This window comes from Coturnix japonica, chromosome 3, assembly GCF_001577835.2.
Source record: "Coturnix japonica isolate 7356 chromosome 3, Coturnix japonica 2.1, whole genome shotgun sequence".
Taxonomy (NCBI): domain Eukaryota; kingdom Metazoa; phylum Chordata; class Aves; order Galliformes; family Phasianidae; genus Coturnix; species Coturnix japonica.
The window spans coordinates 9,488,420-9,505,616 of record NC_029518.1 but is presented as its reverse complement, the minus strand read 5'-3'; the positions used below and the strand labels follow the sequence as shown (position 1 = coordinate 9,505,616).

At 44.7% G+C, this 17,197-nt stretch overlaps 1 protein-coding gene and 1 long non-coding RNA gene across 10 annotated transcripts in view; one reads left to right on the top strand and one right to left on the bottom strand.

Moving 5' to 3' along the window:
* Window positions 1-348: 348 nt before the first annotated feature.
* LOC107310851 (calpain-13-like) overlaps window positions 349-17,197 on the bottom strand; it is a 35,856-nt gene continuing 19,007 nt past the window's right edge. For 5 of the 9 annotated variants that reach the window (XM_015856885.2, XM_015856884.2, XM_015856888.1 and 2 more), the window contains exons 12-22: window positions 15,820-15,980; window positions 14,462-14,498; window positions 13,033-13,095; window positions 11,999-12,056; window positions 11,213-11,280; window positions 9,709-9,777; window positions 9,053-9,131; window positions 7,116-7,232; window positions 4,286-4,341; window positions 3,344-3,395; window positions 349-1,444 (exon numbers count right to left, since the gene is read on the bottom strand). In XM_015856885.2, the coding sequence (XP_015712371.1) occupies window positions 3,369-3,395; window positions 4,286-4,341; window positions 7,116-7,232; window positions 9,053-9,131; window positions 9,709-9,777; window positions 11,213-11,280; window positions 11,999-12,056; window positions 13,033-13,095; window positions 14,462-14,498; window positions 15,820-15,980 (735 nt within the window). In that variant the 3' untranslated portion in view covers window positions 349-1,444; window positions 3,344-3,368. Of the gene's footprint in view, window positions 1,445-1,878; window positions 2,001-3,301; window positions 3,396-4,213; window positions 4,342-7,115; window positions 7,233-9,052; window positions 9,132-9,708; window positions 9,778-11,212; window positions 11,281-11,998; window positions 12,057-13,032; window positions 13,096-14,461; window positions 14,499-15,819; window positions 15,981-17,197 lie in introns of those variants that run through there. The other 4 variants (XR_001553765.2, XR_001553763.2, XR_001553764.2 and 1 more) reach the window with 4 other exon arrangements.
* On the top strand, window positions 1,343-16,498 carry LOC107310852. Its single transcript, XR_001553766.2, has 3 exons — window positions 1,343-1,455; window positions 1,564-1,713; window positions 9,021-16,498. It is a non-coding gene; the product is annotated as an uncharacterized LOC107310852 (long non-coding RNA).

Here is a 17,197-nt window from a genome sequence, read left to right as displayed (position 1 = left end):
AACTCCAACTGGCTGAGGGCCTGTATGTCTTTGGTTGTGGGGTTTTGTCCAGGAAGACCTTAAGGAGCTCGCTTGTTTCTCCAGACAGTGGATCATAGAATATTAAGGCTGGAAAAGACCTCTGAGATCACAGCGTCCAACCACCATCCCCACTAACCTTGTCCCTCCCTATCAATACGGTTGAGCCTTAGGCCTTCCTACAGGCTCTCCAGTTGTTCAGTCAAAATTAAATGGGGATTCCAGCAATCCTACCCTTTTTTTGCTCTGCTATCGACAAAGAAAAAGAAATAACTCTTCTACACCTCAGCTCCCCCACCGAGACAACAGAACCAATTCACCCACAGTGTCTTGAAAGCCACAGGTGCCTAATGGCAGCTCTTCTTCATTAGTGGTATGGCAGAAACACATTATTATACTGAAACATCCAGATGTTTGTGCTTCACGTCTCTCACAAAATCACCACCTCAGTCTATTCATATGGAAAATTATACTTTTATGAGCAACTCTTGAATGTTTCTAACACTGGTCACTGGGAATGTGGCCACTGTTGGCCCAGCAGCACTGTGGGCACATCCTGGGGTGCCTGCATGGACAACAAACTGTCTTGAGCCATTCAGTGCCCAACAGCACATCCCCCCTCCCAGCTGGAACAAGTGAAATTGCACCAGAAAAGCAGAAGTGATTTTTTTCCTGTTGTGATTTAATGGAAATTGAATTCCTCTATCCCATACTCTGAACTTGGGCTTTAGAAAACATCTGCCATCTATGAAGAAGTGTCCGCAATGTCATGCTTCCACCTCCGAGCAGCTGAGATGAGTGCTGACGTCTGCCTTCCTTAGCACTCACTTCTATTAAATGCACATTAAAAGAGATCCCCCATCTCCTTTCCAAAATGCATTCCTTTCAAACACACATTGTTATTTGCACAGTGATCTTTCTTCTCACACAACCGGCTTCAATTCAGAGGTGTTTCTGCAGCAGCTTGGCATTTGGTGCTGAATAGCACTGAATCTAATATATGACGTATAAAACAAGGAAATGCTATTTCCTAAAGTGAACGGCTATGTTCCTTGTTTAATGAGCATCAGCCTCACGTGGCACAGTTTGTCCTATGGGGAAGGGAGCTGGGAAGGCTCTATAACATTTCCTCAGGGTGCTACAAAAGGGGATATCCCCACTGCCTGAAAAATGCCAGGATGGCCCCAGTAATGAGCAGAATGGAACACCAGATCACTTTTACCATTGTGCTAAAGGAATGGAGGTGAAGTTTGTGTGGGGGTTACCCATAAGTTACAGTTATCTTTCAGTTTTAAGTACTGTGACACATAAGCAAATAAGAAAACACAGCTTCACGCTTCCAGTGCTTGCTTCTTCTAGAGCCCGGTGGATGGATGTTGAATGGGATGACCTGGACGTGCCTCGTACCGAAGAGGAGAAAAGCCACCTGAAAGAGAGGTAAAGAGACTCAGAACACAGGCAGCTGGAGGTCAGGCCTTGGGAATCATAGGGATTATTTTGCACATCAGAATTTTAATGACACAATCCACATGTGTTGTTCTGCAGTACTCATGATTTATCCAGCTGTAGTTGGAAGAGTTTCTGTCCTCTGAGGGGCTCGTGCTGTTGCTGCCCAATCACCATTTGCAAGCAAGAGGGGAACTGCTGAAGTGAAAGCTTACAAACACCCTACAGGCAGAATTTCATTCAAAACTGGTAAGTGAAAATTATGATTAATGATCTATTTGCAGAAGTTTTGATCGGTTTATGAATGATTCATGAAAGGAGAAAAGGAGACTAAATAGACTATGAATATCATTTGCAGACAGTAATTTAAGCAACTTAATCCCCAAAGTGAGATCCTTCTAGTCTCAGATTTACCTAATAGCACCGTGTGGTGCAAGGGGTGGGTTCTGTGTTGTTAATAACCTGTTTCTACCCAGCATGAATGCACCAAAATACAGCTTTGTTGACAAAGGGACGGTGTGCTGTCCGAGGCAAGTCTGCAAAGGGCAAACCTTCAGGTAAATAACTACAAGCACACTTGAGGGATGAAAGCATCACAGCGCTGAGCAGTGAGGCCCAGCTCCTGCTGCAGCTGAGCACAGCAGCTGCAATTAGCAGCCAAGGCAGGGGAGCAGCTGGACATGGACATTGTCCTGGAGCCAAGAGTGAAAGGCACAGAGCCTCGGGTCTGAATCCACCTCTCTGCCTCCCCAGGGACTGGGATTTATTATGTATTTCCCCTTCTAATTTCTCATTGAAGCTAGCATCCAAAGTCAACTGCCTTCAGAAACAGGATGTAAGATACCAGACGTTCTGTTTATGTATTATTTATGATCACAAAATCTGTCTATAGAAAGCCTCACACGGATGCAGTCTCTGAATTCCAATGAAGATCCTGGGTTTGGTTTTGGTTGTTGGTTTTTTTTCCATTCAGATTTTGAACAGGGTTGATAAGGCAAGTGTGTGACTTTGTCCAAAGGTGAACAGTTTATTTTCTGGGTCCAACCTCAGCACATCAGCCAGGCACTTCTGGTTCTTCACTGTGCTCTTTCTCTATAGATTGATTTTCATCTGTTTTCTCCTCAGTGCTAGCTGTTTGGAACAAGCACTAACGCTTTACCATTGCAATTGGGAACAGCTGCATCCCAGTGGATTAGCTAAAGTATGATGGCTAAGGTGGTTTATTGATGGGGCAAGTTGTGTAGGAAAGGAACAGCCCTTCTCTAGAACCAACTAGCAAAGCCAGAAGATTTAAACAAACTTTGAGGGCACTTAATGCTTCTCTACAGGCCTGACGTGGAGGGAGGAAGCGTCAAGCTGGAGATTGTCATTCAAAAGTAAACTAAATTATGTAACACAGTTAAAAACAGGCTATCAAACTGACTAAAAGATCACATTCCTACACTCTAGTTGGTTTTAAATTTGCCACTTCTAGGCAAGAGGAATAAGAGGGAGCAATTTCACGCCTCAGAGGCAGACAAAAAAGCTAAGTTTTACTAATTGATCTATTGTGAACGTGTCACCTCAGGTGGAGAGAGAGGTCTTGTGGTTAACTGAGCCATTGGCAGTCTGAGCAACCTATAGTGCCATCAGCAATTCCCCAAGGAAAAATGCCATACGTCCAATTGCCATCCAGTTCCCTTTGCAGCCCTCAGATGCCATCGCAGTTCCTCCCCCAGCACCCTCAAACTGCAGCTCTCACCTTTCTCCTTCCTCTCAAATCCAACCATAGCCCAGGATGAGCTGTCTGTAAAGCCCCCCCACTCGTGTTCCCTATGGCCAAAGTAAGGGCACCTACCCCTTTCTTCTCAGTGTGTACAGTACTAAGGAGATTTCTCACCAGTGCATTGAGCTCTGACAACTCTTCAGATGTACATGACAAGAGTCAGCCACTGTAAAAAGGAAAAGGCACTTTTAGATAGTGATGTTGCACTAAGTCTTCTGTCTCAGTACCTTCACACCCAGCCACTGTGGTCCTTTTGTCCTGCACTGAACAGTTAAGGGGTTATAAAGCTGTCTTTTTCTCTTGCTACAATTCAGACCCAGAAACACCTTCCATATGTTACTTTCCATGACAAATTACTGCAGCAGCTGCAGTGGGAGCAATTGCTGGGAAAGGATGGCACCTGCATGGCTGCAAGCAGAAGAGGTAGCAGGCTCCAGGAATGTGGTTATCCTTTTAATAAAACCTTTTAAACACTGTTTTGTCAGAAAAAAATAGCTTCCAGACTGATAAAATGCAGCACTCAGGCACATCACTATAGAGCACAGCGGGATTTTTGCTTCAGATTGGCTGATGAAAAGCTCAATATATCCCCATTCAGCTAGCTATCTAGGCTGCGCTTTGTAAGACAAACAGCAGCAGCAAGCATTTGTCTGATCTTTCTTTCATAAAAGCAAGATGTTTTGCAGTCCAGAACTAACAGATGGGGCAGCATGAAACGAGGCATGGATTCTGTTTTTGTTTTTGTCATTCCCTCAAAGCCACTACAAGTATTATTTCCACCAATGACAGAGCTGGGAGCGCACAGGAAGGCACAGTGTTTTGGATGTGGATGGCCACCACTGAGCTGTCCTCATACCACTAAGGCTGTGTGAATAGAGAGCCCCAGGTAATACCTTTTGGGTTCCATCATGCACACCCAGCCAACTAAAACCCATGCCACAGCAAAGCTCCTGGCAACACCCACGGCACTGACACAGCACCCTTAGTATCATCCTCCTGCTAACTTAACTCTATGGTCCTGCTGTGGAGCTGGAGAGAAGGAAGGAGCACCCTTACCTCCATCATCGTCATCAAAACTTGCGGTCCATCTTTGGCTAAGTTTTGAAATGCATCTAGGAGTAGAACAAAGAAAATCTTATTTCAGGAGGAGGAAGCAAGAACGCAACACAAACTGCAAAATAAGGCCTGGAGCAGAGCTGTGGTCCTCTTGTTGGAATACTCTGCTTTGCTCAGGTGTCCACATGCACTGTCCTGTCTGGCCATGCCATATTTCTGTGCTGGGTACCCCCTCTTCCTCAGCCCTTGCATCACAGCAAGGAAAGCATCTTAACCACACGTCCAGAATTAAGCAGAAATATAGGAACAGGAGCGCTCCATGTGACTGCTTCATCTCCTCCCGTGTTTTGTTTCAGTAGAACCTCCTGCCTGAAGGATGACAGAGAACAGCAGACTAATGAAACATCTCCCCCCAGGGAAACTTGCGTTGGTCCTTTTCCATCCTCCCTTTCAGTGAGTGATTACAATGTACCCCGAGGAAAACGATTCTCTTGATGTCATTAGTATGCCTTACGAGGTTCTTCCAGGGAATAGAAATGCAGATGCTGCTGTTATTCATCTCGAGTTTGAAATTAACGTTGCTTAAAGTTTTCTGACAGAACCCTTTGCCATCAGAAAATTTGAATTCATTCAAACACTGATGTTCTAAAAGCGCATTTCTATTTCAGTTTGTCTACGAGCAGCGTTTGCAAACCCAAGTGTTTGGATGAAACGAAAACACGGCATTATGAGCCCCTATTTATTTCGAGATTACTTTTCTCTTAGAAATTCGCTGTTATAAACAGGAATGAAAAGTTAAAACAAATCTAAGCTTGCCTGTGCTTGAATGAAACATTGCTCTAGGAGCCTACTTCAAAACATACCCAGCTTTAGAGAAATGGAAGGTTGCTGGGAGAGCATAGGAACAGGGCACAGGGCCCCACTGCTCATCAGCCCCTCAGGACAAGAAGGCATCTTGGGCTCACAGACAACTAGAGCTACCTATACAACCCAGAGCAGAAAGAAGGGAGGGAGGAAAGCCGGCATAACATAGAACAGCCATCCTTTACTGCTTTGAAGAAAGTACATAGAACAAAGAAATGCCCATATCGCACCCAGCTCCTTGGCAACGCTGTGTTTGCAGGGCAGCTTATGTTCAGCAGTCTTTCTAGGAAAAAAAAATGCAGTGCTGAAGTTGCCTTCTCTGAGCAGAAGCGCCCCTTTTCTGCTTCATTACCTCCAGTTAAATAGAATTTGCAAAGAAGCTGTTGCTTTTGGTTTGGGTCTCATCTCTGACGATCCTGAAAGGATGAGTAATGATTCAGTGAGACAGATTTGTCTCCACTGCTGCATTCACATCCCCATAAAGGTGGAACGTCTTTTCTTTCCACTTGGCTCCCATATCCATTCCACTTGGCTCCTGTATCCACTCCTCTCAAAATCTTACAGTGAATTGAAAAGATTTGGAATATGCATTACACATTAAACCCTCTGTAAAGTGATAACTGAAAGGCTCGAGAGCATCTTTAGACACTCATTACAGGAGGCAATGAAAATTTTAAAGGTTCTCGTCCAAATGGATTTAAAGGAGTTGTCTTTACACTGGCACTTAAAATTTAAAAGGACATCTTTTATGATGAAAAAGAAATTGCTACGGTTCTGCAATAGGCATAAGAATTCCCAGCTACAGTAAGTGACATAATCGTAGAAATAAAGATGTTTAAGAGGTGTGTTTGCAGTGGAAGCATTACGATCGGGACATGCTCCGACTATCTGAGCTGCTTCTGTGTTCTGCTGAAAAGGAATTTTAGGCGGTGTCATCACCCAGGCAGATCTGCTGACGGATCAGTGCTAAACATGGGTGAAAAATTAACCCCCTATCTCCACATGCTGCTGAAACACAGCTCGCTCCAAAGATGAACTAAATTGCTGTAGCGGTGTTCTAGCACATGGGTTACAATTGCTGGATTCCTTTAACTACTGCTATTTCCCAGTCAAAATGCTTATAATTATAGCAGTAAAAACTATGCTTTTATAAAACAGAATATCCTTTAATTGTAGGCACTTTTGTTTACAGTCACTCCCTTCCTTGCCAGACAATACAAAGACACAACAGAGGAAATGCATTTGTTTTTCCACTGAGAAGGGTCTCACACCTTCTCCTTACCAAAACTTTGGGAGAACTGTGCTGAAGACAGAGGAAATCTGTCTCTAGTTAAAAGAATAGAAATGTAAAAGAGAGAAAGCCTTCCATTTCAGAGGAGGCTCAGAGGAGATCTTATGGCTCTCCACAGCTGCCTGACATGAGGTTGTAGGAAGGCAGGATCTGGTCTCTTCTCCCAGGTAAGAGTGATAGCATGAGAGATAGTGGCCTCAAGTTGCAGCAGGGGATGTTCAAGTTGGGTATTAGGAACAAATTTCTCAGAAAGTGAGGCAGTGGGACATGGGCTGCCCAGGGTGGTGGTGGAGTCATCATCCCTGGAGGTGTTCAAGAACCGTGGCACATATGGTCTAGAGTGGTCACAGGCATGGGTTGATGGTTGGACCAGATGATCTTAGAGGTCTTTCCAACCTGAACAGTTCCCTCATTTCTCCTCATTGGGCATGAATGAATGCAGTCTCCCTCCTGGCATATGGGCAATGCCACCTGGAGGAAGCTGTAATGCAAACTTAGTCTGCCTTCATGCACGGGAGTTCTCAGGATAAGCCTAAGCCCAAAGGGATGGCTGGGCCTAGTCTTTTGGCCCATGGAGTTCCAGAAACCTGTATTATGGCGTCTGGCAGTTTCCCCCTTGCCTCTTGCTGTCAGCCTGGCTTTGCAGGCACCCTGTGATAAAGCTCCAGGACTCACAGGTCATGGTTTCGAGGCGCAGCATGCAGCTCACAAAGTCAGCAAAGCCCATTCTCCTGTACACGTCGCCGTAGCGCAGGGTCATCAGGCGCAGGATCTGCTCATTGACGGGCAGGCCTGTGGGGGAGAGCAGGACAGCATGTGAGGGTGACAGATTGGCCCCGTTGGCCTCGTGCTCCCACAGATAAACCCTCCTCTCTGTCAGACTGGGTGCCCTTTGGGCCGCCGCACAGCAACATGCCTTCCCCCAGCTGTGGTACCAAGAACTGGGGCAGGGCGGTGGGGAATCCAAGCCCTTCTCATCACACCAATTGTGGTTATTGCAGAATTAAAGATTCTAGGGTTGTCTTGCTTTGCATTTTTAGCTTCTATTTTCTTTAATAAATGGTGATTTTCTTTTCTACGGTGCATAACTGCTCAAGTCGGAGCGTAGCACTCACAATACCACCGGCATTTCCTGCTAAGCTGGAATAGGGCGTACTGCTATTATTAAGTACAGCATGCCCAGGATTCTTAATTTTTACATTTTCTCTTATATCAGAAAATGGTGAAAGGTGCATTTCATTTTTTTTTTATTATTAGCTGATTATTCAGTATTTGTGTCACAGTCTATTTGGATGGAAATCAGTATTCAACTGAATGAACAGAAGTTGCCTATTAGAATGATTCTTTTGTAAGTTAAATAAAACCGCCCTAAACATGCTGGCTACCTAAGACATGATTTAAATATTTTTTTGGTTTAAAAGCTGATTTACTAAATAAAAATGTTATGCACTGATAGCTTCAGGTTAATGTGTTCTTTGTGACTCCAGAAAGTCTCATTTGCTCACCCCCATGTTTTTTTTTACCATCTCAGTAGCAAGTGCCTTTCCCCCTTTTACCAACCAATTCTAGACTTTTTGGTTTCAGATGAACTTGTAATGAAGCCAAATTAGCTGAGCAGGCAGAGAAGAAGGGGATGGTTTCTCCACAGCTTTATGGGGGGTGATGCAACTGATGGAGATGGGTAGAATGATGACAAACCCTGTTTTGCTGGAGGTCTCCAGCAGGAATCGCACATACAATGTCCAATAGTTACGTAATGGAAATACACTTGTGCTTATCCCTTCCAATAGCTGCACCATTTTGGCTACCACTTCTCCCAGTTCATGCTCTAGCAGAAGTGACCGGGCAGCTTCTTCACTGACATTTGGCACATTAGTGCTGCACTGCTCAGACTTAGCAAATGCTCTGCTTACCCAACAGCAACAAAAAAGTTATGCATCCATTAGGATCTGATGATTCCAATGGACAGTGCTTCTTCACTGTGTTCCTCCCAGGGACTGCACCCACTCCAAGCTCCCAAGTACACAAATGGGAGCTTCTCTGCTGTACCAGCAGGTTTGCTGTCTGTGAGTTATATTTTATGCACAAAGTCTCTGGAGAGATAAGCCAGCAGTAACGCCTTCTTTGTGCAAAGGGGCACTATGCACTCACTGCAAGTTTCAGCATTTGAGTAGCCAACAGAGGTCAGTGCAAACTAAATAAATGCCTGTCACTGTGGCTTTCCATAATAGACTTAGTCACTGCCTCCGTGAGAAACTGCAGGAATTGGATTATGTGTGAGCTCCCTGCTCCTTTCCCCGCCTGTGTGTTTGGTCTATGACTTAGAGAGACCCTGCAGGCTGTGCTTCTCTGCATCTCTGCTGTTTCCTTTGCTGTGATTTGAAGGGCGAATGCTCCTGTGTGGGTGGGGGCAGGTGGGCACAGAGACATGCAGCAAAGATTTCTGTGCAAAATGAGCTTTCTGTCTCAGTGCCCTGCAACAACGCAGTATTGTAAGCAGGGGGAATCTAACTGGCACTTCTGTGCACTCCAAACTGCTTTAGTCCTGAAGCCCTTTCTTCTTTTCACCCTTTTTTGCAGGGACAGGAGCTGCTCAGCGCACCTGGACATACCTGCTGCCTGTATTGCACTCTTCAGTTCAGATACATCAAGAAATCCAGAATGGTTTTTGTCTTCCCTCCTGAAGAGATCCTGAAAAACAGCAGAAAGGCAGATTTCAGGTCTCCAAATGTATTGCTACATCTAATTGGGTAGGATTCTTTCCTTCCTTAATAAATTCACTGCAAGGAAGTCAACAGGTAGGATAGGCTGACCACAACAAGACAGAACACTTCCAGAAGGCTCAGTCAATATATTATGGCATAAAAAAATTCCACTTTGGGGTGGGTTGAAGCCTTTTTGCTCACTTTCCAGGTTTATGTGCACAGGTAACAATAGGAATACTCATACTTCTACTGTCAAAAAACACAATGTCTGTAATACATTAAATCTGCTGGAGTCCCTATGCCCCAGAATGCCATCCTTCCCAACAAACCTGAGGTGCTGTCAATGGGAAACACATTGCTACCCAGCAGGGAACTGGCACCCCACTGTCCTAAGTGGCCACAGACTGCCTTGAGAGGGACAAAACAAAGCACAGCCTGTCCATCTCAGAGGCTTCAAGGAATCTTCCCCTTCTGCAGTAAGACTGGAGGAAGAAGGACCTGACTCAGGGGAGCTGCCTGAACTCAGGGCAGGGTGTCAGGGAAGAGAGAACAACCCCATATACCATGTACTTGGTGACACTTCGCCAGAGGCTCCCAAACTCCTGCAGCGTGAGTTGTCCATTTGAATTGAGCTGTGTGTTTAGTTAAGAATCAAGCAGTTAATGAGCTGAACCTGGCAATGCCTTCATTGCTGATGATGCTGCCTTCACGTAAAGGGAGCCTTAAGCTGCAGCCTTTTCTGTTTGTCCTTCTAAATGCAAAGCAACAAGATCTTTTCTGATCCCAATTATTCTCAGAGTTAAATTTGCCTTTTCTGGCAATTTGTGCAGCTGCTCATATCTATGCTTACAAACAACAAAAGGTTTCTATTTTTGTGGTGTCTTTAACCACAAGGGTTCCTGTAGCAATCTCTGCAGCTGACATTGAACCTCTGAGCACAGCAACTACTGAGGAGGAGCAGAACCTCATGCTCCAGCCCACATGTGCTCTTGTGCATGAGACACCATGAGACCAGCTCTGGCTGGATCCTTCTGGGAGAAGAGGCAGTGAAGGAGCAAAGAGCACATAGAGCAGATCCTGATGCCTGTTCTCAGAAGCCATGGAGATGCTTCAAGCAAGAAAGCACTTCACTACAAGCTACATGAGCCCACAAGTGAAACCTGACTGAAAAAAAGCTGTTATTTTTGAAGGCCAGGATAGGTAACACTGTACGTGGGCTGTATGCAACCCAGAGAATGAAAAATCCACCTTGAATCAAAGCAGAGCAGTGGTTTTGTCAGCTGCTTGCACATGCCATGCATTCACAGTGCCCACTTAGCCTAGGGGTCGCTTTGGAAAGGGGGAAAAACCTCGTTTGCTTGCAAGATGGAGAAAGCTGGGAAGAGAGGGATTGCATGGTGTTTTCATTCATTCTCTGTCAGTTTCTAAAGATCTGAAAACGTCTCAAAGTTATTCCAAGGCATGGAAGGAAAGAGATGGCGAGCTAGCAATTGGGAGAAAACACACAAGGGAGGATTTATGTTTTCATCAAGGAGCCGTCTTGTTCTACAATGGCCAGCAATGTATTTCCGGTGTTGTTAACAATAAAATGACTGTGGATCCATCTAAATAGGGATGGCACATTGGGAAGGATAAATGGCCTGCCAGTCTCAGACACGTGGCTGTGACTGGGCAGAGATGGTGCTTTCCCTTACCGCAGCTCTGCTGGCAAGCAGTGACAGCTGACATCATGGGCTGCTGTGGCTGCACCAAGCTGTGCCTGGGGCCTGCATCTAATGGTGAAGCTTAGCAAAGCCCTGGGCCCCACAGAGTGGAAAATGAGAGCAAAGGAATTTGTTGCTTGTGGAAGGCATGAACACAGAGGTTGACTCTCACCTTCCAGCAGAGATGCTCCCAGAGCTAGGGCATGCATAGCAAAGTCCTGCATATTGGCTGTGGTAGCTATTTACTGAGGAATATGGCTAATATTTACTTGCAGGTTCTCACACTGGGATGCTCATCTCAGCCATAACTCAAGGCAAGGATGAGCAACACTGGGGAATTTTATTGCTTTTGCTGAAAGGATACATCCATCAGAGCTAAAATGGCTCGACATGAATCAAAGCTGAACTCTCCTCCCAGGCTGGCCATTTCATCTGCAAGGATTGACAAAACAAGACAGAATCAGCAAGAGCAAGCCCTACATGCAGATCACCACTGCGGGACGCCAGTCTGAAGGCTTATATACCTTCACAACCCCAGATCTAGCTCAAGGTTCTCAAACAGCAACAAGGGTTGAGGTCCACTGAAGGAGTCTGACCCATCCTGAACACCCCTGTTACCTCTTTTCCCATTTGGTGCTCGCAGGTAGCTGTTCTGCACCATCTTGACCCACCTACCCCCTGATGGAAGCAGGAGGCTCTTGGAATAAGGACTGAGCTGTGTGTGAGACCATCTCCTGCTGTTTTCGAGGTGGGCAGGTTAGGAAGGGTGAGAAGTTCTGAACATCAGCTCGAGGCCTCTGCAGGATTTAGGGCATGGCAAGAGGAAATTAGGGGCCAGTGAGGGCACAGCACCCTGGGATACTTGCTGGAGCAGTCCAGCTGGGCACTGAGTTCCCTCTCAGACTGGTGGGCATGGAGCAGGAAGGAGTACGCATGGGAAATGAAGGAGGAATCAAGGGGTCAGGATAGGACAGTGTAGGTCTATGAAGCATGGGCTGTCCCAGTACTGAACTGGGAGGGGAAAGTGTAATTTAGCTGTATGTGTGTGTGTATATTTATATATACACACATATATACACACATAATACATAAAGATATTACTAAATCTTCTAGACTAAGGGTAGGGAAGCACCAAAGGCAAAAACCTTACCTTGCAGGACCACGTCATTAAGAAGTTGTTGCAACTGCAAAGCATCAATAGCTGAACCCTAATGAAGAATAAAGAGAGGTCTGTGAGAGCAAAGTTTACACCTGCCTCACTTTTGCCCCAAATATCTTTACTCATGCACCACGACAACTAAGAAGGATCTCTATCAGATGGATGCATGACCATGCCTGCATGGGAGCATGCCAAAGCCCAACTGCTGGGCCATTCTCTGTCCTTCCCTGGGAGGGTCTGCAGGGCAGCCACAGGCAACACTGCCATGGAGTGTTTTCAGTGGTGATGGGAGCACTTGCCCCTTTCATCCACATCCTCTTCACCAGCCCCTCAGCAGCTGCCTGCTTCCCTCTGAGCCACCCGACCTATCAGCAAACCAGAACGTCTCCCTGCCTGAAACACCGCCAGGGCTTCAGCAGGGCAGCCCCTGTTCATTTTCACCTCAGTGCATTGACACAACTATTAACTGCAAGAGATCCATTGTGCAAAAACTTTTGGCAGTGATCTATCTGTATTTTTTGTTCTCCTAAGTCAAGCAGTTTTGTTATAATGGTTTATTAAGCCATTAAAGGCATCTCCTGTGAATGCACACAGTTTGGCTCAGAAAAAGCAGGAATCAATTACTCAAACACTCACTGATGTCTGGTTTCCAGCTGCTGCAAAAGCAAATGGAAAATGATGCTGATGAGAGGAGGGAATACCCAAAGCTTTCTAATTGCTTTCTGTACATAAAGAAACCAAAGCCAAAAAAAGTACACACTCAAGTCCAAAACCTCCAATCCTCCTCTGAAATATGGGGATGGATAATCTGTCCCAGCTAAATTCCTGTTTTGATGGGGGGTTTGTGCAGGTAAATCAATACCATTTTCAGGGTGCCCCCTTAAAGATGAAGCTACATTTCCACAAGAACATTTTTCTAAATGGATCAGTATGACCCCTGGAGATTGCTTTCTTTTTGCAACTCCATGTGCCTTTTTTATGTATATATATTATTATTTTTCAGCAAGATGCTTCAGACACTGTACCTGCTTCGCATACTTTAGGAAGATCGCCTTATAGGAGCTGTCCTGTATCTGTCTTGGTACATCCTGGATCAAAGAAGAAATGCGCACATAAATAATTCAGTTACAAAACAATTGGAAGCAGCACTCTGAAGATCAAACAATGCTTTGGAAAGGCCTAGAGAATCAACAGTAGAAGTTCAGTTTTAACATCCCTAAAGTAAAGTGGATTCGGAATAAGAAAGCTACTGCAGTGAAGGAAGAAGCATAGTTTGGGTGTTATCACTTAGCAGAGCTGGGAGGGAGCTTGAGGAAGACAACTAACATCTTGGGGTGAAACTCAGCAAGTCAGTATGTGAGAGTATAAATACCAGGCCAGATCTTTATTGATGGCCTTCAGTTGAAACCACTGGCTCAGGGCATGTGAAGATGCACCAGGAAGGGTGTGAACCAAGAGGATAGAACAGGCGTTGACTTTTCCCTTCTTTTACCCCAGTGCAGGCTTGACTGTACCTGAACAACTGCAGATCTCTATGGAGCCAATATGGAGAAATATCCTTAACTTAAAACGTTTCCAAAAAAGACTGAGCTTAAGCCCTAATACTTTCAGTTTTATTCATACCAGTGAAGTCCAACTGCCTGAATAAGATCAGAAACTGTAGGTACCATAATTTGTCAAAGTCAAAACACTGGCTAATGACAACAGCCGAGTAAACTGACAGCTTGTCAGTGGGAAGAGATAATAAGCCACCATTTATGCTACCTCTCTAATGGGGCTTAATTGCAGGCTGGCAAATGAATCACAAGGGAAGGACTCCATTTCCCATTCTCTTGGAGCACCTTTGGCTTCACAGACCCACACTGAGTTTACACTGCTATAAATAACAGCCTGCTGAGCAGCAGGGTTTTGTAAATGACCAGTGACACAGCAGCATGGACTGGACCAGGTCTGACAATACGCACAGTTCACAGTAAGGAAGTCCAGCAATAGATCACAGAACCATAGAATCACCACTCTCACTGAGAAGACTTTTTTTTCCCTAATGTCCAATGGTAACTCGATGGTAACGGGGCCGGACAGGCTGAAATGTGGGTTGAACTTGAGGTGCACCCAGATTAGAAGTGCAGTTTCCCTTATGTCTGTGAAGATAACTAGGTGAAAAATCTGCAGAAATCTGCTTTGTGCCTTACCTCAATGAACTCCCATTCTTTATAGGACACAGGCACTAAAACAAGGCATTCCCCTGGGGACAGCATGTACAACTGTGCTCTCAGCTATGAAGTCCTTCGACAAATGGCTACACTGAGCTGTGGAGTTTAGATCAGTTTCTCCCTCTTTCTTCCCCTGGATGCACACCCATTTTACAGACACTGCAAGAATCAACTGTCTTTGAAATGCTTCCCCCCCTGCTTATCACCACCAGTATCAGTATGAGTTTTCAAGGACTCTTACCATCAGCAGCATTGGGTTGAGCTGAGTGTCTGAGTTCCTAGAAAAGAGTTGAGTCACATCACTCTGGGAGAAAATGGGCCTTTCCACAGCACTGTTCTGCAGACTGGAGGCAGGCAGCGACCAGTTTGTTAACCCAGCTTCCAGCCCAGCATTCACGCCCCCTGGACTGCCCCAGCTCAGACAGTTCCGTTATGCTGGTCCTGGACCTCCCTACACAACCAAATAGCATCCAGACCCAAAAAAGGTGACACTGATTTGGGGTTCTTCATTCCTTCTGAGGCTCATTTAGTAGCATTTAATATTTAACACTGGAGGTGTGCTTTTGGTAGAGAAATCAGGCAAGCCAGTTATCTATGACATCTCTAAACCTTGTCTGGCCTCACAAGGAGGTACCAGTCCTCAGACAGTGACCATGGAGTGCCTCACCTTGCCTAGCTTAGTAAGGTAGGGGTCACAAGCTCTCCTGGAAACAGCTACATCCAAGGGCTGAACCTTCTTGTGCATGAATCATCACACTGAAAGCAATCTAGCCTATGGCACAGACTACTCATGTTTGTTTTCCATGACTAAGGAGTTGCCTTATTTGGTTCTGACACAATTTTACTAAAGGCCAAAACCTAGAAAACAATCTCATTATTAAGATATGGACCTATGACATAAGAGCTGCATTCATCCACACGGTTAAACTTATTGAAGGAAAGGGATCACACATCTGATGCCTAAGGGTTATTTAGTAATGCTGAGCTCCGGGGTTTGTTCTTTAAATAAAGCACACCCAGATATTTATACGCAAATGCAATAGAAGCTGCCTTTGCAGGAACTGGGATACCATTTTTCCACCATGCTTATCCTTCAAGGCCCTCTTATGGAGGGGAGCCCTATTAGCCTGTGTATTTGATGACTAGTTGAAGGGATCAAAGTCTTCCACTGCTTTTTGCTTCTTTGCCAACGAGCAGAATGGGACCTGATCCATGTAGGGTCCAGCTGGCACAACAAACAAAACTGCATAATGGCTGCTAGGAAAAAGAAGCTTGCAGGCCTTCTATTAGAGATTTCTTTGCAAGCTGGCAGGGCATATTCCACAATTATTGCTCATTCGTGCTGCTCTTTGTACCAAAGCTGGGATCCTTGATGGCTGCTGATGAGCTATTGCCCTGTTCTGCAATGGCCACCTATGCATCTGGCAGTACACAAATGATCCCCCTTAACAAGGTACTCAACACTTAGCTGTGTAGTCCCAGCACATTTATAGAGTACATTACAAGCAAATTGCTACATCAGTTATCTTGACATTAAATTGTTAAATCCTGGCATACAGCAAATCTGGGCCCTGTATGTTGTACTTGTCATTATCTTACTCATTGTAGTCTTGATTCTTTATGAAAATTCGTAAGACAAACTCAAATTCTCGGCCCTCTGTTGTAGCAGGAATGACAGCATAAGTTCCTGGGCTCAAACTAAAGCAGCTGCTCACGTCTCGCACAAGGGAGAAATCTTGTTTCAGAACTCTGGAGTTCTCCTGGAAGAAAAACATAACTGGTTATCTCAGCTTCCATGCCAGGAATCAAAGTATATCAGTAAGTGTACCCAGAGCAGCCTTACATTACCACTGCTCTTCAAGTCTACACTGCATCTAATATGCCTTGACTTTCCCAGAGGCATGGAAAGTTTGAACAGGAGACAGACTCTGTCCAAGCACAAATCAGTAATACAAAAAGTTGGAAGAAGTGGGGAAAAAATAAGAAAATATATTTACATGGTTTTGAAGAGAAATTCAATTAACATTAAGGACGCTCTTACTAAAACCTTCCTGAGATCTCACATAACCCAGGAAGCTCACTAAGCATCTCGCTTTGATGGCAATGCTTCAAGGATAACAACTCAAACCTTCCAGCAAGTGTCACAAGGAAACAGAGCATTCTCATCTTTCTTCTGTTATTCCAGTATGTTTGCTGAGATGAAACTAATATAATGTGCAACAACTATTATTACGATGACATGTAAAGATAGCATAATAAAAAACCCTTACTAAACACATTCCCCCAAATACTTCGGCGTGTATGAATTCCATTTAGAATGGTTGTACAGCATGGCAGAGTTATTTATGAGCCATGCCTTTGGGAGAAAAATAGCATAAAACTGCTATTCTGGGAGGAAAAAATAAAGATGACTGCTGTTACAGTGGGCTGGGAGGTATGCAGACTGCCAAATATTATGGGTCAGATATTGAGCAGATAGAAATGGGCAGCACTGTGAAGAAATAAATGGCATAATCCTCTTTTTTTTTTTTTACTTTTGTGTCTCATTCTACATTCCTTCTTGTAAAAAGCAGAGGCAGATTAATATCTCAAAGAAGTCAAAACTGGTGTGAGATAAGAATCAGACTCTATGCATTGCTTAGCTCTATCACACAACATTAAACTTCCCTCACAGCTATGTATTAGTTCTCCACATCAATACCTAATTAAAGGCTTCAAAGAGCTACCAGTTATGTCCATTCTGGTTTGCATCTTTGCCTGTGCTGCATTCCCCTCTCATCCTTCCAATGGATGATACTCTTTACTTCACAATGACAACATGATGCGCCTCAAATGATACCAGACAACGAATAATGCTGATGATGAATAACAGCAGCAAAAGCATTTGAGGGAGGAAGAATGAACCACATGAATCTTAGCAATTGCACTCTTTTGAAAAGAGCCCTGTCTTAAACTTTGTACACTAAGATGCCACTTC